This window comes from Lycorma delicatula, chromosome 5, assembly GCF_047948215.1.
Source record: "Lycorma delicatula isolate Av1 chromosome 5, ASM4794821v1, whole genome shotgun sequence".
NCBI classification, from domain to species: domain Eukaryota; kingdom Metazoa; phylum Arthropoda; class Insecta; order Hemiptera; family Fulgoridae; genus Lycorma; species Lycorma delicatula.
Window position 1 is genome coordinate 181,101,934 of NC_134459.1, and position 22,657 is coordinate 181,124,590.

The 22,657-nt window shown below is 32.4% G+C and overlaps 1 protein-coding gene across 4 annotated transcripts in view; it reads left to right on the forward strand.

The window, feature by feature from the left end:
- The window catches only part of mor (SWI/SNF- related protein mor), a 104,121-nt gene that overhangs the window by 57,476 nt on the left and 23,988 nt on the right, over positions 1–22,657 (forward strand). For 2 of the 4 annotated variants that reach the window (XM_075367688.1, XM_075367689.1), the window contains exons 8-10: positions 5,542–5,672; positions 14,586–14,716; positions 20,341–20,667. In XM_075367688.1, coding sequence (XP_075223803.1) covers positions 5,542–5,672; positions 14,586–14,716; positions 20,341–20,667 — 589 coding nt within the window. The remainder of the gene's footprint in view (positions 1–5,541; positions 5,673–14,585; positions 14,717–20,340; positions 20,668–22,657) is intronic. The other 2 variants (XM_075367690.1, XM_075367691.1) reach the window with 1 other exon arrangement.

Here is a 22,657-nt window from a genome sequence, read left to right on the forward strand (position 1 = left end):
CGTATACCAATATCTGCTGCCTCCGCTCAGCCAGCAACTGGGCCTTCAGTTTGTTCCTTGTCAGAATGTTGGCCTCCAGCAGCTGCTTCGCCTGCTGCTCACTTATGACTTCCAAGATGAAAATAAGGGACCACAGGGTCCCTTATTTTAGTGACCCGGGAGTCTTGGATCTTTTACCTCCACAGGCATCGGGTATAAAAAAACTAGTTCATCGTTGGGGATTATGTTGATAAGAAGTAAGTCTCATTTTCTAAAAATGCATAGTTTTTTCTATATCAATTTGTCTCTTTAATTATTAAATCTCCCTTGTATTATGAATACTTAAGACTTATGATCAATATGAAGCACTCTGATAGCTTGAATTCAAAATTGTTTCATTCATAGTCGGAAAAATAGTTTGAATTAAATCATTTAATTGCATGTCAATTGCATTAAATAAGCTTCTCAAGGATGAGTATGTGGCTGGTAAAAATGTAATTATGTATCAGAATAAAAAAAGTATCGTCATATCCTTATTTGTTGTGACTTGTGTAGTGCTCTCCAAGCCTTAGAAAATTTTTATTCCAGGCATCCTATCGTCACTGAAATTTATAATGCTATTGCCGAGCTGAACCATCGCAACACAAAGTGAGTTTCTGCTGGATTCCTAGCCACATATAGGGATTCTGGGTAATGAACGTGTAGATTCTGCTGCAAAAGACGCATGTAGTCAGCCATCCTGTGTTACTACATCCGACTTTATTAACCATGTCAAACTTGCACTTCATATGAGATGGCAAGATGATTGCTACGGTAGATAACAAACTTCGACATGTCAAAGATACTGTGTTTCCATGGGATTCCTCCCACAGGAAATGTCGCTGAGAGGAAGAAGTGGTCCTCTACTGACTGCGAATTGGACATATGAGAGCTACTCACAGTTACCTGACGTCAGCATAAAATGCATCGAAATGCATACAGTGCAAGTGCTGCTTGACTGTGCGCCACATCCTTGTGGATTGCATATGTTATGCAGCCTTGCGTTGTAAATTTAAATTGCCCTGTTGTTTTTATCAAATTCTGGGCAATAATAAAGAAGTTTTTTTGGATCGGGTATTTTTATTCTTTGAGCTGTTAGTATTCTGTGCATCTTTTAATAGTGTTCTTAAATTGTTTTGTACGTTTTATGGTTTTGTGTTTTAACATTTTATTGTAAGTTTTTTATTTTGTCTTTGTTTTTAGTATTTTAGTTAGTTTTAATTTTAGTTTTTAGATTTCTTTGTTTTTATTTTCTTTTAATTTCGTTGTTATCTTATTGGATTCTTTATTTTATTTTAATATTCCATAATTTTTTTCTTTTGGGCAATGGTAACATGAAAATATTTTTCGTCCAAAAACTAGACTACATTATTTTTTCTTTATTTTTAATATTTTTATTTTTGTTTTTATATTTTGTGTTCGGGCAATGATAATGCTTGAGTGTTTTTTGCCCAGCAAAAAAGTATAAAGAAAAAGCTACATTGTGGAAATGGTGAAAAAACGCCTGTGATGTTCACAAACTGCATTCTGAAAATAATAGGAAAATTTGCTAGATTTTCCCACTGCCAATATGCTTAATTGTGGAGTCATGTTTGTTAATATTTTGACACAGACCTGGAATATGTAGTGTTAGGGTCTTGATGGAATAGAATGATTTTTGAAATAAAATTATATGTGGTCTCAAAAAAATAAAACTATGTTTTATTATTTTATAAAATAATTACCATTGGGGCATGAATTAAACTTGAAGGATTTATAGTTCTATTTACTTTCTCCATATTGTTCATCATTACGTTTACCGCCTAATACAGAAAATAATTGTCTATTTTCTTTCTTACATCTTTAACAATTTCCATCATGCTATATATTTTAATTTTCTTATTCTTTAGATGTTGTGTAATACAGTTAGTGTAACATAATTATTATATGTTAAATATCTATTTTGAACTTGTTTATATGTTTTATTTGTTACTAATTGTTATAGTTATTTATTAATATTGGTTTTTGTTATAATTAATAATGGTTACTGATATGCACTCATGCACTGTTTATTACTTATCTAGGAATTAAATCTATTAATTTGTAATTTTATATGAACGGTTTAAGTTTTGTGTACAGCTAGTTATTTTGATTGTCTGTGAAGCCAGCTAGTAGTATGTTTGAATTTCCTTAGGCTGATTTTATATTAAATTAACTGTTTGTCTTTTTATTCTTTAAAAATAATTTTATAAATAACAAAATTACATTACTGAAATATGCTGTGAAGTTACAAGGGAGAGAGTTAACATAAATTGTTCAGGGAATGATAGGTGCAGAGATATTGTGAATAAGTTTTTATATTTGATCTTACTTGTGATCTCGCATGTAACTTTTGTCTAAAATGTAGGGAGATTTTTTCACAATAAAACAATTGAGGAATAATTTTACTTGAATTTTAAAAATTGTAATTTGGGAAGTACTAGAAAATTAATAAATTTAAAAAAATCTAAGGAAATGTATTATCCTTGTTCATGAAAATATTTATCTAATGTTAAAGATTCAAGTAAGAAATTTCTTATTTTTTAACTTCACTTAGAATTCAGACTGTTCTGAATGGATTTTATGTAGGTAGAAAAAGTTCTCGTCAAAGAGTTTCATGAATTATATCAAGACATATAATTGATCATCAGCAGAATTATTTCCTGTTGAAAAAGAATCAAGAATACATTTGACCCAGGAACAGTGTGATATTTAATGGTTTTTTTATCATTTCTCAAAGTATCATTGATGAATTTTTGAACTCAATAATTCAGCCTTATAATTTAAACATCATTCTGTGAAAGTCTCCATTGAATGGTTAAATTGATGTTTCTATTCACAGATGTAACAGATTTTGATTTGAAAATAAATGAGTATTTGTACAAATTAAAAAAAAAGATCTTGCTTACTGAAGTTAGCTTAACTTCAGTTCATTTCGGTGAGAGATGCTGCATAAAAAAAATCTCAGAAAACTTTTGTTTTAAAAATAAGATAGATGGATAATTGGGTTTACTTATAAAATCTATGTATTGTTATTGGTTTTGAATATACAGTACAAGTATTTCTCTAATAATGTTTGCTTTTGATAACAGAAATAGTTTTGAATCTTTCTTAAATATATACATTGTGGATAATCCTTTCATTTGTTTAATAAAATGTTTAATATTAATATTTTTAGGCCATTTATATTTATTATTACTATATCTAATTTCTTACATATTATTATTATTACTGTTTGCATTTGTATTCTTAGTAATTAATTTATTTCTCATGAAATGTTCTTTTTGTATTTTTGATATTTATATTTCTTGTTTGTATTTAAGTAAAAAACAAAAAATCATGTATGTTAAAAATAGGTGAAAATCAGTTGATATTTTTTATTTTGTGTTATCACCGACAAACCTACTATAACTGTTATTTCTTAGCAAAGATTCTTTTTGTGTTTATAAGTTAACAACAGTTCTCACCTTGAAGTAATGCAAAAAAATTAAATTATTTGTTAAAATACATGAGAATATTGATGAGCATACTACTCTTAGTGAGAATTTTCAAATTTAAATTTCTCAGTGGTTAAAAGTGTTTGCTAGATTGCAATTTTACAGATTTTACTGTGTTCTTATCGAACATGGGCTCTATTGAAGATGCTGGAAAAGATTGGGTGGGGATGTGTCAGGCGCATAACGTGAAACATTAGCCTTGGATGAAGTTCCCCCGAGCTACAGACTGACAAACTAATCTGTGAGGTAAATGGGAGAGCAATCATCATACTTTTTTTTTTTAACAAAACTGAAAGTCTCCAATGGAAAATTTTAGTTTCTTCATTTGGCCAACTCTACAAATAAATTGGTCGGTCTGTTTGTCAGCGAGTCACTTTTAATGTATGAAATAAAAACGAGACATTGTCTGCGTACTAAATTTAATTTTAATGTAAAACAGACACTAAATAGTACATGATATTTATTTGACTAATATTCCACGACAATTTTGTTCAACATTGGTCTGTGATACGAGAAGTAAGAGATGTAAGGCATAATAAGCAGCAGCAGTAGAGGTGCTCATGCTATCAGCATCGTTCACTCAATGCGCTGTGTCAGCTTTGCAATGCTCCTGATACAGTCTCGCTCGCTCAGCACCGAACATTGGGGAACCTGTGTGTGGTCATAACTTCCCCTTTCCAACGATGTGTGTAATTTATATTTCTGCTGGCTTTTGTGCAGGCTGAGGCTGACATATTGAACTTTTACTTTTTTACACGTTCACTTTAATTTTTTACACGTAAATATTGTCCAAAGTACACTTAATATTACTTAAATTGATATATCTTGACAAACTCTAAACACAAACACATGAATCGCTGCACTACCACGTCTAAGTCATGAGATACTCTAAATGGAAATGAGTAAAACCCGCTCGCCAGTGATACAAACTCAGTTGTATCGGCGAGCTGACCATGTAAGTTATAAAATGACACTGCATTTACATCTCTGAAACTAATAGGGAGTTATTAAGGCAGGACGATATAGAACCTTTCGTTAATGCTACAAATTTCTGTTCTGGTACTCGTATGTTTCAATGTGATTTAGATGTTTCTCATCTAAAGTAAAAACAACCTGAGAACAGACATAAAAGGAATACATTACATGATAAAGATTGATTTAAGCTAGACCAATGAAAGCAGAAGAGCTGCCAGTTTAAAGATATGTATAAACACAAATTACAGATATTACAGGAAGTGGAAAATGCGGTAGGAAAGAATATGTTGACGGTGTAAAAAAAATTGGATTCAGTAGTTGGACCAGACCGAGGATGAAATTGAATGCGTGTAATTCTAAGATTGTACAAAAATGGATGGAATAACTAAACTGTTCAGACATATAATTACCGGGTAAGTTAGTGTAAGATCATATGCCTGAACTTAAAGTTGTTATAAGCCCGTTACAGTTTTACAGTGTTATGTTATCAGATGTTACTTTTATCTCATAATGAGACGCACCATTATTGAATTATTTGGTTTTTTCTTTATTTATGGTGATATTATTTTGTTGTTGGTAAATACAACAAATTTTATGCTTGTGTTTTTTCACCACCTGAGAAGCTTAAAATTGTTTGCCAAAATTTCTCTTTTTTTCTTTTTTATTGCTAAATACAAATGACAATTGAATTTTCTAATAAGTTACTTGCACAGTATTTTGATTCTCTTATTTTTTGATGATCAATTTTGTTTTCTTTTATTTGTCACTGATACACTGCAAAAGGAATTGTTTTAGTTTATTAATATTGATGAGCTTTATTTATTAATTTTATTTTTTATTTATTTTGGGTAATTTTTCAACTGGCAATTACTGATGAATAAAAAAGAAAACCCAAAAGCATTCTTACATTTTTTTTAATTTTTATTGTTTGGTTTATTCAATTGATTTGAGTTTTTGAGAGTGGAACACATTATTAGTCACTAGAGTTGTTTTTAATGGTCAGTACCAGTTCTTGTGGTTTTTAACGATTCAGTGGTCGCAGTCCTGCGGTGGTGAACAACCCGAAGAAGGTGAAGAGTGAGGAGGAGGCTGATGACCTGACCAGAGATATGGATGAACCAACACCTGAACCAAACGTCCAAGAAGTCACTGTACCAAAACCAGGTAATACTCTGCTATCATACATACGAGAATCATCCAGATATAGAACATTCAACTATTATATGTAATATAAAGTTATAATAATTAAAAAATATTTATTTATTGCTTAGAACAAAACTTTTTTTAATTTTTTCGATAACTATATTTAATGTTACGGCATAATTTTTTTTATTTTATGGAAAGCTGCTAATTTTATTACCCACTTGCTGAGAGAATGTTTGATATCATCATTTCTAGACTGATGGTTCTGTAAAAATTTTTTAATTTAGGAAAAGAGAACTGGAGCCAGACCACAGGTCTATACGAGGTGTTAAATATTTCCTTGCCTTTTTGAAACGATCTAAGTTATTGTTACTGGTTGTAGGCAAGCGATATCATGAAACAAGATAATGGTGCTTTTCAGTAGGCAACTTTGTTTTTTATTATACTGAAACTATAGTTAGCTATTTCATTAAAAGCCAGTGAATTGATTGATTTTCATGAAAAGAGGTCATTCTGACATCAGAAAACTCTTGCCATCTCTTCCTGTATTCAGTGTTAATTTTATTGGGTTTTGAAGAAATGCTTTAAGTATTGAATTGATTGTTGTTTTTTTTTTATTTAGTTTGTTTTTTTAAGTTTACTAGGTGGTTGTTTATCCTGATCTTTTGATCTTCCTTCACTCAAGGTTAATTTTAATCTAATCTTATGTGAAAACTTATTTTTACCTACAAAAAAAGTTTGTTTTATTTAGGCCAACATTTCAGATAGTATAATAGTTGTTAACTGATGCTAAGTTGTGTAAATTACATTTATTGAGTAAAAAGGATATCTTGTGTACATATGTAAATTATGTGCGTGTCAGTTGTAAACACTAAGTTTTGATTTAAAAGTTTATGTGAATAATAACAAAAATTGAAACTTAGTATAAAATAATTATTGATGTTCTCATGGATTTTCAGTAGTGGACTACAGTTTTGCAGTCAGTGCCCTTGGTTATCTACTGTGTACGATCAAGTCCCTGAATCTGTAAAACATTCATTTTTTTCAGAAATATGATTCTTCTTTTAAAAATAGCCTGATTTCTCAATTTCTGTTGCAAAACTGCTTATTTATGTGAAAAGAATCATTTTGATACTGTAACAGGAATATAGGGATTCTATTTTTAAAGATCCACCATTGCCAAAATATTGGCTGACATGACATGAAACTTAATGAGGTCCATACTTTAACATGTGTTGCTGCACATTCTACAAAAAGTTTTTGTCAAGGTTCTAGAGTATAAACATTTTGTTTATTGTTATCTGAATAAGTTCAGAAAGAAACAAGCTTTGGTTTAGTATGTATTGCATTTATTTTTTTACGATGGTTTATTGAGAAATAAGTTATTCTTTCATTTGCCAGACTATAGTATTTCACGGTTTTTTGTCTGTATGCCACCCATCATACTTATAGACAACGCAGTAGTACTTAAAATACAGAACAAAAATTAAATCACTGGCACTGATAGAATGCATGATGTAAATCTGGCAATCATCATACAAGATCGCAAAAATCTTTTGGTAAGAAGATTAGTTTATTAAAATAACATATAAAATATTAAAGATCATAAGAATGCTAACAAAACTCACCCTGACAAATCCAGCAACTTAGGAGTGTACAAAAAACTGCAGTAATTATAATAATTATTAACAAAAGAAAGCAAACAAATGTTGTTCATTTAATAGAAACACTCCAAATCATTTAATTGAAACAGATGATATACAAAGATGTTAATCACAGCTTAAGAATTTAACACATTACTCTTAAAACCAACATTCTAATAAAATTTAGAACATTATGAATTTATAATCGCATAAAACTTGACATAAACGATGAATTAAAAAAAAAAATAGAAATAAAATTGAATATATTACTCAATTACAACATATATCTATAAAACTTCCTTGTGTTTTTGGCAGCTCTATAATGTATGTATTCGTAAGTTAAATATGTATGTGTTCATAAGTTATGTGTAGACATAAGTTTTATATATAAAACTTTTTCTATGAGCTTTCTTATTCCAATAGTAAAAGAATTACTCACTTTGGTGTCTTCAGCCGTTTTGTACTGCATTCTTGATCTGCTCATTGTTAGATGGCTTAGAATTATCTCAAGGTGGCTTCTTACATGATAGTATTGAAGTTGAACCTTTTTCTGACAAAATGTTTACTTTATTAATGGTTTTCCATATTTTGCATCTGCAATTTCACCTGAAGTAACAAAGTTCTTTTGGTTGGTTCTCCTAGCTTTTTATTACTATTGAAACTTAAATTGATTTTTATCATGTAAATTTTGATTGTGGTTAGTCAAAGTAGGGCTTGACTTTCTTCTTCACTCTTAGATGGCCCAGCAAAGAATGATGAAAAAAGAGGCTGGCAATGTGAGGAGGAGTGGGAGTGAGATTAAGAGTATAGCAGGAATAGTATTTGGTGGTGCTGCTGCATCGAGGTCCTAAGCTTGAAAGGAATGAAGAGGAACATCAAGTATATTAAGCTTAGGGCCTCGATGAAGCAGCACCTGACCCCTGTAGGGGAAGAAATCTTGTGTTGATGACCCCTAGCTCAAGCATCCTGCAAGCCTGAGTGGCTTGGAGTTCAACCTCCCTTGGCGAGTTTCCTTCGACCAGCAGGAGCCCATCGTCAGCATAAGCCATGATGCAACATCTGCTGGGCAATCTCAGCTGCAGGAAAGAATCCAACTACACCACCCACAATAAATGGACTCAACACACTGCCCCGGGGACATCACTTAAGACAGCATCTTGCCAATCTAATGGCTGCCCTCGCAGAGCAGCACATCCCAATGACTGAAGTAACTTTCATAACTTGCAAATCAGTTACAGTACATTCTCTTTTATGAAGTTGGTAAAAAGCAGAAGGTCACTGTAGATTATTAAATGCTCTGGAAATGTCCAGGAAATGCCCAGGACATATTCCATCTTGCTGGTTATCACACATGGAGTGTGGCGTCCTCAGTACCCTTTCCGGGACAAAACCCATACTGATACTCCATCAACAATCTTTACAAGGTTAACCTCTCATTTATATGCAGATATAGAACCTTTTCAAAGACCTTGCCAATAACTGGAAGTAATGTCAGAGGCCTATATGATAAACCAACAGCAGGATTGTTGTCGCCACCTTTAAACAAACAACAATTTCACAATCCCCTTCTTCCAACACACAGGGAATTATCCTCCAAACAATTTATTAAATACATGTGTGACAACTCTCACACTCACCCCAACCGAGCGAACAAGAAGCTTTGCTGTTACTCCACCAAAGCCTAGGACTTTACCCTTACCTAAACTGCAGATAGCTTGACGCACCTCAGCCTCGGTAATCCCCAAGGACATTGCACCCCCGCGGAACTGAGTGATCTCTTTTGCACCTGAAGATAGTATGCAATCTATCCAGCTTCACAATCATTAGGCACTAAATGGTCTAGTAATTTGTGTAAAATTTCAAAAGTATCTGAAATTACATCAAACCTGGTTGAGAGAGCAGACAGAAGAATGTCCTTTCATTGTTTGTGTCCCAAGACCCTATATACTACGCCTCAGGGGTCCCTGTTCCCCTGCTCATGAACAAAGGAATACCGGCAGTCCCTTTTTGCAGTTCAGACTTTTATGACAGTAATGACATCTCAGGATCCTGTACTCAGCAACAAGGACTGGTCCGTCATTCTGGATCACCCTCATGTTGAGAAGCTGTCTGCAAACGACAAACCGCCCTCTCCATGCTGGACAGCTCCCTATTCCACCATGATGCAATCCTCTCTCGACTGGAACTTTGGGGAATTGAATACTCAGCAGCATCAAGAAAAGCCATCGACAAACCAACTGCCAGATCTTCCAAATCCAAGACATCCAGACTCAGATTCAAAACTTGGAGCCAGTTCAAAAGTAAATCAACAAATTTCTACCAGACCGCACGCCTGTGCAGAAAACGACCCCTGCTGTACCGGAACGTTACATTGGTAGCGCTCACTCAAGCCACTAACAATCTCATAGACAATCAATCGATGATAACTGAAGCAATCAACTTACCATCCAATTACAAACATTGGTAGGGATAAACCTACCAACAGTAACATATTCGTTCCACCAAACAATCGACACCCATCTACCATACCCATTAGGTAGGCAACTCACCAGGTACGTTATATACATTTAGATCATGCTGGGCTAAAAAGCTCTCTATTAATTCACTGCCAACATCAGTGAAACTGTTATGTCACAAGAGTGACTTAGCATTCACACTGCACCTATAAGGATTGGACCGGTGCCAGAGAATCATAGGATTTTATCCCAGACCTCAAAATGACGGATCAGCATTATCTCTGTATTGAAAATATGAACTAGCAATGTACGGACGCAAGTTCTGAACATCCACACGAACGACGACTTTATTATGTGAGAGCTGTTGAATAAAGACACAATCAATCCCTTATGAGAGCTATTAATTCTAACTCAGACAGCCGTCGATCAATTGTGATTGAAATCCTAAAGTGATTGCTTATGCCGTAAACAATCATTTTAGGACGCCTCTTGCCTTTAGTGTCGACACTTTCATGTCGAACTTAACGATTTTTAAAGAAGTCAGAGATGACTGGCACAGTTTCTTTGCCATCAGCAATGACGATTAAACCCTTCTTCATCACTCTTGTATTACGAATTCTCAGGTTCTGCCTCTTATGTCGAAGGACGGCCTGAAACTCGTCCTTCATCTCCTTAGTTGTTTTAATAGTTGCCCCTTCCTTTAGGTTGATGAACACAACCTCTGGCTGCTTATGGGACAGACTAGCTTCCTGCCTCCCTTTCAGCACCTCTGCATACAATTTACCTGGAGACAACAACTCCTGTGGAACCATTAGGGAGGGGTGGAAATTATCTCCCGCACAACCTCTCTCACCTCAGGCTTAGTAACCAATCTTTCATAGCCTTGAGCCAAGGCCTCAGTAATGGTTTGAGTTCCCTGGTCTTAGGGAGGATCTTACTTAGCACATTAGCCTTAGCACCTCTGCCTTAGCACCTCTTGGGTTCTCCAAACATTGAATCAAGTAGTTGTACTTCTCTTCAAATGCCTGCACTAATAGCACTGAACTTCCAGCCCTCCCATTACCTTCAGAAAACTTCTCAATCATTAATTGATCTTTACCCTTCCCCTTCCCCCAGTCCACGAAGAACTGGAAGCATTTGCTCATGACCCCTTGTCCCCAGAAACGTATAGTCGTTGAGCCTAACCTCAATCATCTCCGTAATCTCTTTGTGAGGTTTAGCATGTCTGGAATTACCCTTTTTTACTTCAGTTTCAGACATTTCTGAAATTATACACACAAAAAAACAGTATAAGTATATTAAACAGTGGTAATGAATTAATGCCAAACACAAAATAAACAAAAGCAATGCTTGCTTACAAACTATAAACACAAAAACAATTTGCCAATAACACGCAAATACATTGATGACATTGACCAATAGCAAGCTATGTACAAACAAAGATGGCTGCTATCAACAACAGCTGTTAAAAAGAAAACTGCTATAAATAAATATCAGAAACTGAAGAAACACTAAACAGTAAAAAGGAACAAATATAAAACATAAAACGGTAGAAATGTTGGTTTCACCTCTGGGTGTGCAGTTCAAAGGGAATTTACTACGCACCAAACTAGCTTAGATAGCTTAACAGGCTATCAGCAGTATCACCGAATTCTGTTCCTGCTAAACTCTTAATCTCATTCCCACTCCTCCTCACATTGCCAGCCTCTTTCTTCCATCATTCTTTTTCAGGCCATTCTAAGACTCTCTTGCTTACAGATTCGATTGCCTTTATCTTCACTGTACTCGGAACCATTCTCAAAATATGTTTAATTCAACAATGCCTTGCCTCTTTATCTGTACTTAACAGCTCACCATTTATCACTTTTGAAATCATCAGACTGCTATTTATAAAAATCTCTGGAGCCTTGGATACATTTTGTAGTTAATGCTGTTGTACTTTTGCACCTATATAGCTCTTGCACAGGACATTGAAGTAATAGTGGAAAGTTTAGTACTTGCCGCGATATTGTTAGCTCTACAGACATTATGTTTCTGTTAAATGCACTATTTATTTGAAGCTACATGCCGTGTATTATAGTTTGTATATCATGTGGAGTGTTAAATCGCTAAATATATTCAGGATGTTTTGATAGTGTACTTATTTTTTTTTGACATTTACTTAATATTGCTCTTCTTCTACTTGAGTATTCAAATGCTCAAGTAAATAGTATTGTGGATTGCAAGATTCACTGATATTTAAATCAATCCTACTGGCATTTCTTTCTTCGTTCTAAATCAACTAGCTTGCCTTTCATTTTATTGAATCTTTGTGAAAATATATATCTTCAGTGAATCAAGATCTTAAAATTTATGTAAGAGATGACCCATTCTATTTCTTTCTTTCTTTGGTCATTTACTGTTCTTAGAACTTTGTCTATCAGCATTAAAAATGCAAGAGGTGATAATATTCCCCTGATACACACATCCTCATCTAACTTTAGATCTGTCACTGACTGGTAATCTTCAAAGTCTAGCAACCTTCCAGCATGCACCTTGACTCTGGGTATAATTTCAGTGCGTTTCTTTAATCAGAATAATTTTTTTCTCAAAGTGAAGTTCATAATTTTCCACTTTAATTGAAAGTTCTTCAAAATCCAAAAATAATAGAAACAATTTAAAAAACTCCTATCAGCATTCTGTTCAACAATGTTTTTCAAAGTGTTTATCCAATCTATGTAGGATTTACCACTTCTAAAAATCACCCGTGCCCTCTTTAAATGTCTTTCAACCATTTCCCTTATTCTACTGTATTTTTGTTGTAATTTTACCAACAATATACAGTAATGTGATTCCTCGCTAATTTTTAAAACACTCAATTTCTTTGATTTAATAATAAACTAGCATCTTCAATCTTCTGGCACAATAGCCTGCACCACATTTTACAAATTAGTATCATTATAACATCCACTGGCAGTTCATCAATCCTGGTAAATTGGCTACTGTACAATTCACTCGTGGTGTTTTTTTTTTCATTTTAAATCTTTTGTTGCTGCCTCTATCCTTCCTCCTTCTCCACTCTATCACACTCACTTCATCATCTCTAACATCTTTATCTGCCTACAACAATGTTCATACTGAATTAGCATTTCACTATGACAGCACATCTGTTACATCAATTATTAGGTTACTCTTTTTATTTTTAATTAACTTGTCCGATCCTTTTATTATTCATGCTTTTAATTTTCTCTTATCCTTTCTCAGATATTCTCATGCGATATACAGCTCTATTTTAAGATCATTTGTTCCTGCTACTTCTACTCTCCTTGTTTGCTTTTTCCCATGCTTTTTGATTCTTCCTCTTCTTGATTTTTTTTACCCCTTTAGCACAGTGGCATACTGCTTTTGGAAGGTCATCTTGCCTTCCCTTAGTATTTGAACAACCAGTCATTTTTATCTTGATGTTTCATTTTGTTCAGTAATCCATGTTGCTGATTACATCCAGTCTTTTCTTTTTGTACTATAGAACCTAGCTCCTTAATCTTTGATCACTGATTTTCCACATCATCAACTTCATCGGTTTTTACTCGTCTTCATCCTTCCTTTTACTTCATCCATCCTTTTACTTCATCCATTTTTAAATTTCAGATCTACTACTGAGATTAAAAAAAGTTTTTTATACTCTCCTATCCTTCAACTTTTACCCCCTTTTACTTTCAATTTGAATCTAGTAGTTTGAGTCTTAAATTATTCTGTTATCTGTTGAAATGTAGAGTATCATAAATAGCAATTATTTGTATTGCAACAATTACTGCAATTTCACTAAATAAATTATTGCAATTATTGCAGTAAATATAAATCTTCAGTCGTAAAACATTTCAAAAGCATTTCCACACTTTTGCTTATATCTGTAACACCATGTCTTCCCATAATATATTAAAATCCCTCATTCTGTGACCTGATTTTAGCAAGTTCTCCCATAAAAATTTTTATGCTTTTTTTTAGGAGTTTCTACATGTATCAGTAACTCATGGTAAAACTTAATATTTTCTTTTCTCCCAGTCAGTTCTGTCAGGGCATAACATTGTACTGTACTAACATTTCTAAATTTAACCCTAAATCTAGCAGCCACAATTTTATCAGAAACTGGTTTCCACATAATTAAACTTTTCTGGCCACAACGATTCAACTCGTACATATATCTACAGGCTCCTGCTGAGGAGAGTACAAAAATGTTAAGTGCAACTTTTCACTCCACCTCATCTCATTTCAGTTCCAGTAAGCAGCAAAAAGGTTCCGGTGTGAGTAGCCTATATCTTTTCATCTTCACAACAACCGCTGATAATTCTGTTAATCAAAAATGCAGTGAGCGGACTGGGAATACGTTGAAAATATTTGAACCCAAAAAGATACAATATTTTTATTTTGAAGTATAAAATGATCTTTTATTGATTTATTTTGGAATCTCTTTTTGGGTTCAAATATTTTCAACATATTCCCAGTCCGGTCACTGCATTTTTGAATTTGGAAATTTGTTAAATTTTCCGATGTAGTAGCCCATCTTTCGTCTGAATACCTGCTATTCTTATTAAGCTGTTAGATGGGTTAGAATGGCTTCTCTTTGATTTAATATTTAGGATTTTATTGCCCGTACATGTTCATCAGAGTCTTGCTAATGATGATCGGTTACACCGTAGGAAGGTAAAGTGACATTTAGGTAGGTTATATGTTGCATATATCGATGCTTTGTATACACTTAACGTAGGAGTGGCTTAGTAATGATATTATTTGATTGAATTTTTGCAGTAATTTTTTGTAGTAATTTTAAGTGTTATGGTTGTTCATCTTGCTCATAGGTTGTTCATCTTCAAAGAAAGACAGTGACACACAGCCTCTAAGGACTGGGACTATGACCGATTTGGATGAGGAAATGGAAAGGGACCGTGATGACAGTCAGACTGGGAAAATGTCAGATACGACGACACAGGTATGTTAAAATTTGTATCAGTAGTTCAGCAGAGGAATTAAGAAATTAATGTACTTGCACTAATTCCTTAATGCGGTTTCTCTTCAGGAAGAAGACAAATGAGCACATTTTAAAAATCATTTTCAGAATTGTACATGAGGAAAAGCTTATGCATTATGTTAGGCCTAATCCCCTTTTATAATTGTAGATGATTTATTGGCTGTTACAAAACTGATTTAATTGTTAGTTTATTTTTGTAGTTTTATTAAATGTTATTTACAGCATTGGAAATTATTTAAAAACAAGACATCTTTGACATTTCTTTCCTGGTTTCTTAAATTAAAATATCAGTAGTAATAATCTTCTTTTCAGAATTGGTTTGCCTTGCACAATTAACTTGTTCAATATTATCAGTGGGTGCTCTGAAATGAAATAAAATATATAGTGTGGTATTACTATTACATTGATATGAAACGAAATATGTTACATGGATACATTTGATGTAACTCCTGCTTCAGCATCATAAAATCCTTTCATATAACTGATGAAATTATTTAGAATAAATTATAATATATGTCGTGTTTTAAATATTTATAAATACTTCTACTCTGTTTCTAAACACAATGTTACTACAAACTCAGTTTATTGTACTATTAAAGCAGTGTCATCTATTTCTAAGTTGATGTGGAGATGCATTTCACTATGCATCTCTGAAATGCATAGTATAAAATCTTAAGACTTCAAATCAATCCTAACAAAAAAATTTTAGTGGAGAATAAAATAATTTATTCAAAAATTAATTATTTAAATTTGAAGAAATTTTCATTCGCCTGTAAGATAGGTTCAACATATTAAAAGTTAAACATAATTTTAAATTTAGAGTATTAACTATTTTATAATTTCTGAAAATATATATTGAAACTAAAAATTACTTTTAAAAAATTTACCTTCGGACTACTGACAAAAGGTAATTTTTAAAAGTTCCTTTTTTTGGGAGGTATTGAGGAATGGAAAAAATCAAATTTTATTTTACAGATTTTTTTTCATCAGTAAAGTAACTTTAATATTATTACCTTCATTGTTTTACTGTGCATCTTGCATACTTTAATGCCACATAATGTACAGTCGGCCCAGGATGAATTGTAAACTACTGCTGAGGGTCATCTTTTGTGGGTTGATTCTTCCGTCTATTTACCTTTGTTCTTCATATTTTCATCCTTATGGAGATAACATGGAAGTTGTGTAGCCTCTATCTGGGTGTCATGGTCTGGAACCTTCTTATAGCTAGCAGGGTAGTAACTGCTTTATCGACCTTAGTGTTAGCTTTATCTAGCTATCAAACTGTTATAGAATTATATTTCCTATTTTGAGTTCGGACAAAAAATCTGTTGCATTATATTATTTTATTTCAAGCATTATTTTTCTAATTAATATTGTGTGTTAAATTATTTTGTCAAATAATCAGATTAGGGCAATATTAGTTTTATGATTTTTTTGTCAGTATATGATTGGTTAGTTTTTATTGAATTAGTGTAAACATTTCTTTGTTTAATTCTAAACTTTCATATCAAAATATGGTATTTTTTTGTTTTATGCCACCCAAAAATTCTTGGCCAAATCAACTCGGTTCAACTCAGTTATAAATTAACAAAACTTAGCCTATGCTCGTTTCGCTTGCTAACCTTGCTAACCTTTAATTAACAGTAATGTTTTGATTATTTAAATAATAAATAATTGCAATAATTACTGAATTTTTTTTTAAATTTTATTTTCCATAGGGGAGGAAAAAGCTCTGCCAGCCACCACCAGGCTTGCTCTGATGGCAAGTGCAAGGCTCTCACCCACTAAAAAACCTGCCCCTGCTAAAAAACCTCCCCCCCCCGCTATAAAACCTCCCCTCAGTCATGCAGGAGCCGGACCAGATTTGTATGGTATGGATACAGCAGTCCCTACACGATCACCTGGGGACTTTTATTGCCACCTTGGGATAGCCCAAGCAGTGTCCCTGAGGGGCCATTGACAGACAACAACTCCAGAGAGCCCCCGTTGCCTGCCCCCTGTGGCTGGCTGCCCATAACTATCTGGCAATGGCTATTCTGCCTTTGATGGACTACCTTCTTCCGACTTGCTTCCTTTGTTCTTCTGCTGCCTCAGATTAACTATGGTAGTTACTGCAGTCACTATTCTACCCCAGGAAACCCTGTTTCTTAACATTATTTACTGGTCCTTGCTCCAGTATATCAGTCCTAAGGTCCCACCATCTTATGCACAAGAATATTAGATGATCAATGGTGCCCCACCCACCATAGTCATGGCAGGTTCCTCTACTGCTCCTGCTCATTATATGTAAATAGTCTCAAAAGCGTCAATGTCATGAGAGGAACTGGGTGAGCTCATGACTGATTTCCCATGCTTCCTCCCCATCCAGCTCCTCACATCGCGTATGAGCCTTTGTGTCCATCTTCCTTTAGCTGCCTCCTCCCATCTGTTATTCCAGGCTCTGAATATCCTGTTAACAGCAGTTTTCCTGCCACATCTTGTTGCGATGAATGTCTCATTTTCACCAGCAGATGTTGGGAGCATCCTGGCTGTTACCGCTGCCACATTAACATTACTGTAATTAGTCAAGTTTAGTGAATGAAGCGAGTGTAAGTTAAGTTTGGTTAAATTATATTTATAAAATAAATAAAAAATATAAATGGTTATATTGAATGAGTACATCTAATGATAAAATCAATTTAAATGGATGTGGTAGTTGGCTATGCAAAAAATGAACTTGTCGATCAGAAATTGGTTTATGCAATTGGTTACAAGGATTGCAGTTATCATTTGATACTATTGTTTTGTTTATTTACTGCTGGTCAAAGGAATATACAAAAAAATAATTATGTTCCCTTGATTTAGTACAAAAAAAATATAGAAAAAATATTTTTGACTGAAAACATTTTTTCACAAATTAACAAAACATTTTTGCCTTTTTTCTTGCCTAAAAAATTTTTTTTCAACATAATAATAATCTTGAGTGATTTTAAGTTGATTTCGGCAAGAATTTTTGGATGGCATTAAACAAAAAAAGTACCCAAATATTTATTAAATCAAAATATTATTAAAATTATTTATTAAATCTTACATTCTAAGGTGTTACATGTATTTTGATGTTTATTTCCTGTTATATTTTTATCTTAACCTTTTCAGATCATGTAACCTTGGAACTGGTTATGTATGGCTTCATTTAAAACGCTGTTACAAAATCATTTTATATGGCATCTAAGTCAGTTTTTTTTTTTTATATTCACAAAGGAATCAGTTTTATTACACAATTTGAACGACGTTTATATGATGTAAAATGTTTTATTTAGACTAGAAAGAATATGACCATTTTTTTCTCAGAAATGTGTGTGTGTGTGTGTGTGTGTGTGTGTGTGTGTGTGTGTGCGCGCGCATGCGCCATGTGTGTATGTGTGTGTATTATAATTGCTATGAGGATTACGGATTTATTTATTATTTACAAAAATAGCTTATCTTATTAGCAACATATCGATGTATTGAAACACATAATAAATTATGATATACGGCACACAAAAAAAAAAGGAATTAGTGGTCATAAATATGTCATTTTACTTGAGGTCTATAAATATCTTTTCTGACAAATGATATCAGTAAACATGTAACCACATCGATTCGTAATGAATAACAGTATACAGTAAAAATGGTTTTTTGTCAAAAATAGCTTTTTGAGTGGTGGGAGTTTTATAAAATGTAGTTTTCTGAATCTACTTTCACTTATAACTAACATATATTACTAATCTGATTTATGACACGGGTTTTTCACCATATTTTGCCCAATTTTCAATCGATTTGCTTGAAAGTATTATTTTTAAAATCAGCAAACTATGTTTCATAAACACAAAGCAAAAAAAAAAATTCGCTAATAAAAAACACGGTAGAAATGCGCAAAAAAATGCAATAAATTATCGTAATTTTTATACTGTTTCAAATTTTTGGTGTTACAGGCATAAAAAATATCCAATCGTAACTGTTTTTTTTTGTCAGAATCTGTTAAATCTCTTTAATATACTGTAATTTTTTGAAATTTTTCACAAAAGGGTAGCATAAGACTATGAAGGGAGCAATCAGATACCAACATATTTTCGCGGAGCGCTAATCACTGATCATTGTGATTGGAAAAGGTTAAGCACGTCTTTCTAGTGTTAACATATGATCATTCAAGAAACAAAAAAGACTCCTTAATATGGTGCTATATCTTATCATATATTACTGTTCTTTTAAATTATTTGTCTCCTGCAATCAAAGAATGTTGTTTTAATCCTTATAAAAGCAAAACCTTTAATTATGAGTACACCATCTTTGAACCCATGTTGCACTTGTTTCATGATTTGTTATGAGTAACTGTGTGAATGGCTCTGCTATGCTTGTTTTATTATATAATTATTATTATAATTTTCAGTAGTTTTTTAAGTTGAGATCACTGATATAGATTTCAGAGATAGATGTGAAACAAAAAAATTGGTTGTCTTTCAAATCAGTTATCAGTAATGTTGTTTTTTATTTAATTTTTATCATATTTCTTGAGCATCCAGGAGTACATTTAGATAATTTTACACTTTTTGAAACTATAAATCTATCGCTGAACTATTATTTTTTTTAAAGTGAACTTTTAAGAGGATTAGGTTATTAGAATAGTTGATCAGCTATTTTAAATTGATAAGTATGTTAATTTATGATTTAGAAAATATAAGATTTTTTCTTTTTACTACTACTCACATATTTTGATATCTAATGTTAAAACTGACCTTAGATTTCTTTTAATAATTAATCCCAGATTTATTCTTTTTACAAGGTTATGGGTACTTCTGTCTTCCTCAGGTTAATTTTAATTATGAAAAAAATCCCTATTTATTATGAATTTTTTATCTACTTATTTAATCTATAGCATTCTTATAGAACACTATATTTTTAAATACTTTTCCTTGCAAATAAACATCTCAAAGGGATGTTCATTTTCCATAATTTTCAGCTAAGCAGTGTGTAATTTCTAAACTTTCAATTTTGTTTTGTTGGACCATACAGATCATTGAAGTAAATCATTTTGCATCCTAAGTGATTACAAAAAGGGTTACTTCCTGTTTGTCTATCCACAGATATTTGGCTCTAATGCTATAGTCATTTCTCAGAGACACAAGTTTCTTAACAACAAAGCCTATTAAAGAGGCGATTGTGTGATAGAATTGCCTAGATCTCTTCAATTAAAGACAATAGTATCTTTAATATGCTTTGTTATTGGAGCCAAATATCTCCAGATTTTTAATTAAACCTGTTAAAGGGTTATTAACAAGTTAATATATAATGGTGTTAATAAATACAAAAGTATTCTAGAATTGTGTTTTAGGTTTATGAAATTTATATTAAAATAAGAAGGATGATAGTGTTGGCAGTTTTTTTCACCGTTTTTCTTTATCCATACATTGTTGCATTAAGGGGAATAGAAAATATTTTTATTAGATAATTTGTTGATAATTAATTTCTAGTATCGTTTGTAAATATTTATAACATATTTTCCTTTATGGATTGCTTTTTTATTTTTATAAATTTAAAAAATTCTAATAAGTGTTGTTTTTTCTTAGGATGTTACTTGTAAAGATGATGGACAAGAAGACAATGTTACTGAACAGACACATCATATAATCATACCCAGTTACAGTGCATGGTTTGACTATAATTCTATACATACAATAGAGAAGAGAGCACTTCCGGAGTTTTTTAATGGAAAGAACAAATCAAAAACACCAGAGATTTATTTAGCTTATAGGAACTTCATGATTGACACATATCGCCTCAATCCGACTGAATATATAACTAGTACAGCATCAAGAAGAAATTTAGCTGGCGATGTTTGTGCTATTATGAGAGTTCATGCGTTCTTGGAACAGTGGGGTCTTATCAACTATCAAGTAAGTGTGTGATTAAAAACTATATCCGGTTAATGAGTCTTGTCAGTTAGGCTATTCTGATCTCATTCTGAGTGAATTTATGACTGAAATGCATGGTTTTTAATTTTTTGTTTGTAAATAACAGCAGAGCATTGACATTGGCTGTGGTGTCATTATTAGTTTTGTTTAAAAAGTAATTGTGTTTTTCAAATTGCTTTTCTTAGTGTGATCAGAATCAAGTAATAGGTGTAAGTTAAATATGAAGAAATCTGATATTTTAAAGAGTGATATTTTTTTGAAAAAAATGGGAGTTTATATATATATCCCAGATTTTATTTTGAAATGGATGTATTTGCAGAGTCCATCTCTCTGCAGACATTCCTTCACTATCTTTGGAAAAAAATCACTTGGCATGACATTTCAGTAGAATTTTGATAAACATCAACTCTATTTTAAGGTACTTGGTTAGTAGTAAGTCAGCTATAGTAAATTTCCCTCTTGTGTAGTGTTCTCTTTAATGCTGCCAAGTAAAGAGATCTAGGTTAGACCAGAAATTTCACTATTCTTAGAAATTGTTGTAAAGATATGTTTGTGGAAATCTGTTGTACAGTTGCCATTGATATTCTAACGATCATGTAGTGACTGTTCTCACAAGTGTTTTTCTCACAAATGTCTTTTCAGTTGTGGTTGTAGAAGTGGGGAACACGGTTTTCTTTCTTTAGGAGATTTCTGTTATTCATTAGCAGAAATATTAGCCGCATGGTGTCATAATGAGTATTTATGAAAGACATTTAATGCCTTATCATTCTCAAAAATAAAAGGATAAAAACTCCTTTTGATGTTGATATGCCGTGCTATATTTTGTTTATGTAAATTTGCTGTTCGTGAAGCCAACTAGATTTTTATTCAGCTTGAGAATTAAAATATTTATTAATGAAACCGTTCAAATGAATTAAATATCTAAAATTGCAAAATTAAATTATACTTGTTTATTTGTGGCGACATTTCTACACAAGTTTTTCTAGACGGTTTGATTGTTTTTGCATTTTTTTAAAGTTATGGTGGAACTGTGTAATTTCGATGACTTTTTGAAGGTTTGAAAAATAAAAGCTTAAACAACACACTGTGTTGAAGTAAGTAAAATATGCTCCTTATGAAAGCAGTTGTAACAACATAAATAATGTTTGGTGTACAGGTGATTTTCATATTACCTGAAGTTTTCTATTTAGTAGTTGAAACTATTTCTTAAAAATTCTAGTCTTGTTGTAACAAAAAGAAAATCTATTGTGATTTAATAATTTCAAGCGACAGTGAAATACTCTGTGTGTGTTGTTTTAGCAAAAGGCTTTCTTTGCTAAAACATTTTGTGCTTTGTTCCATCGGGCCATGATTGCTATATGATAAAGAATCGGGTAGCAGAGTGATATCATATTCAAGACAGATTAAAAGTTTTCAGTCTCTCGTTATTGTAAGCGTTGTCCTTATTTGTCAGAATGGAAAAATAACTCATGTTCCAAAACAATTCTGTTTCAGTCAACAGCGTTTAAGTAATGTTATTTTAATACGGTTTAGCCAACACTTTTTGAGTTTCTGATACGAGTCTTATTTGTCGGTGATATTTTTGGGAAATGGTTTGCAGAGAATGTTTTCTTGTATTTCAGTGTTACATACAATTTATTTTAATGAAAATCGTCCAAAGTTGTAGGACGATGGCAGTAGAGCTTTTAAAGATTAAATTTCCTTGTATACTTTCTATTGCTCTGATTGCAATTTAAAAACTTAAATTCATATAAAGTACTATAAGAAATCAGTTAAGGAAAAACAAAATTTAGCCATTTTAACAAATTTAGTTAAATGTGGCTGTAATTGTCTACAGTTTCTTTTTGATTTATAACTTTGGGAATAGATTCTATATATGATACTTTAAATTTACCTAGAATTTTACATCGTGCTAAGCGACTGTTTATAATATTTAGAAAAAAATTATTAAACATATCCATATTTTCTGTAA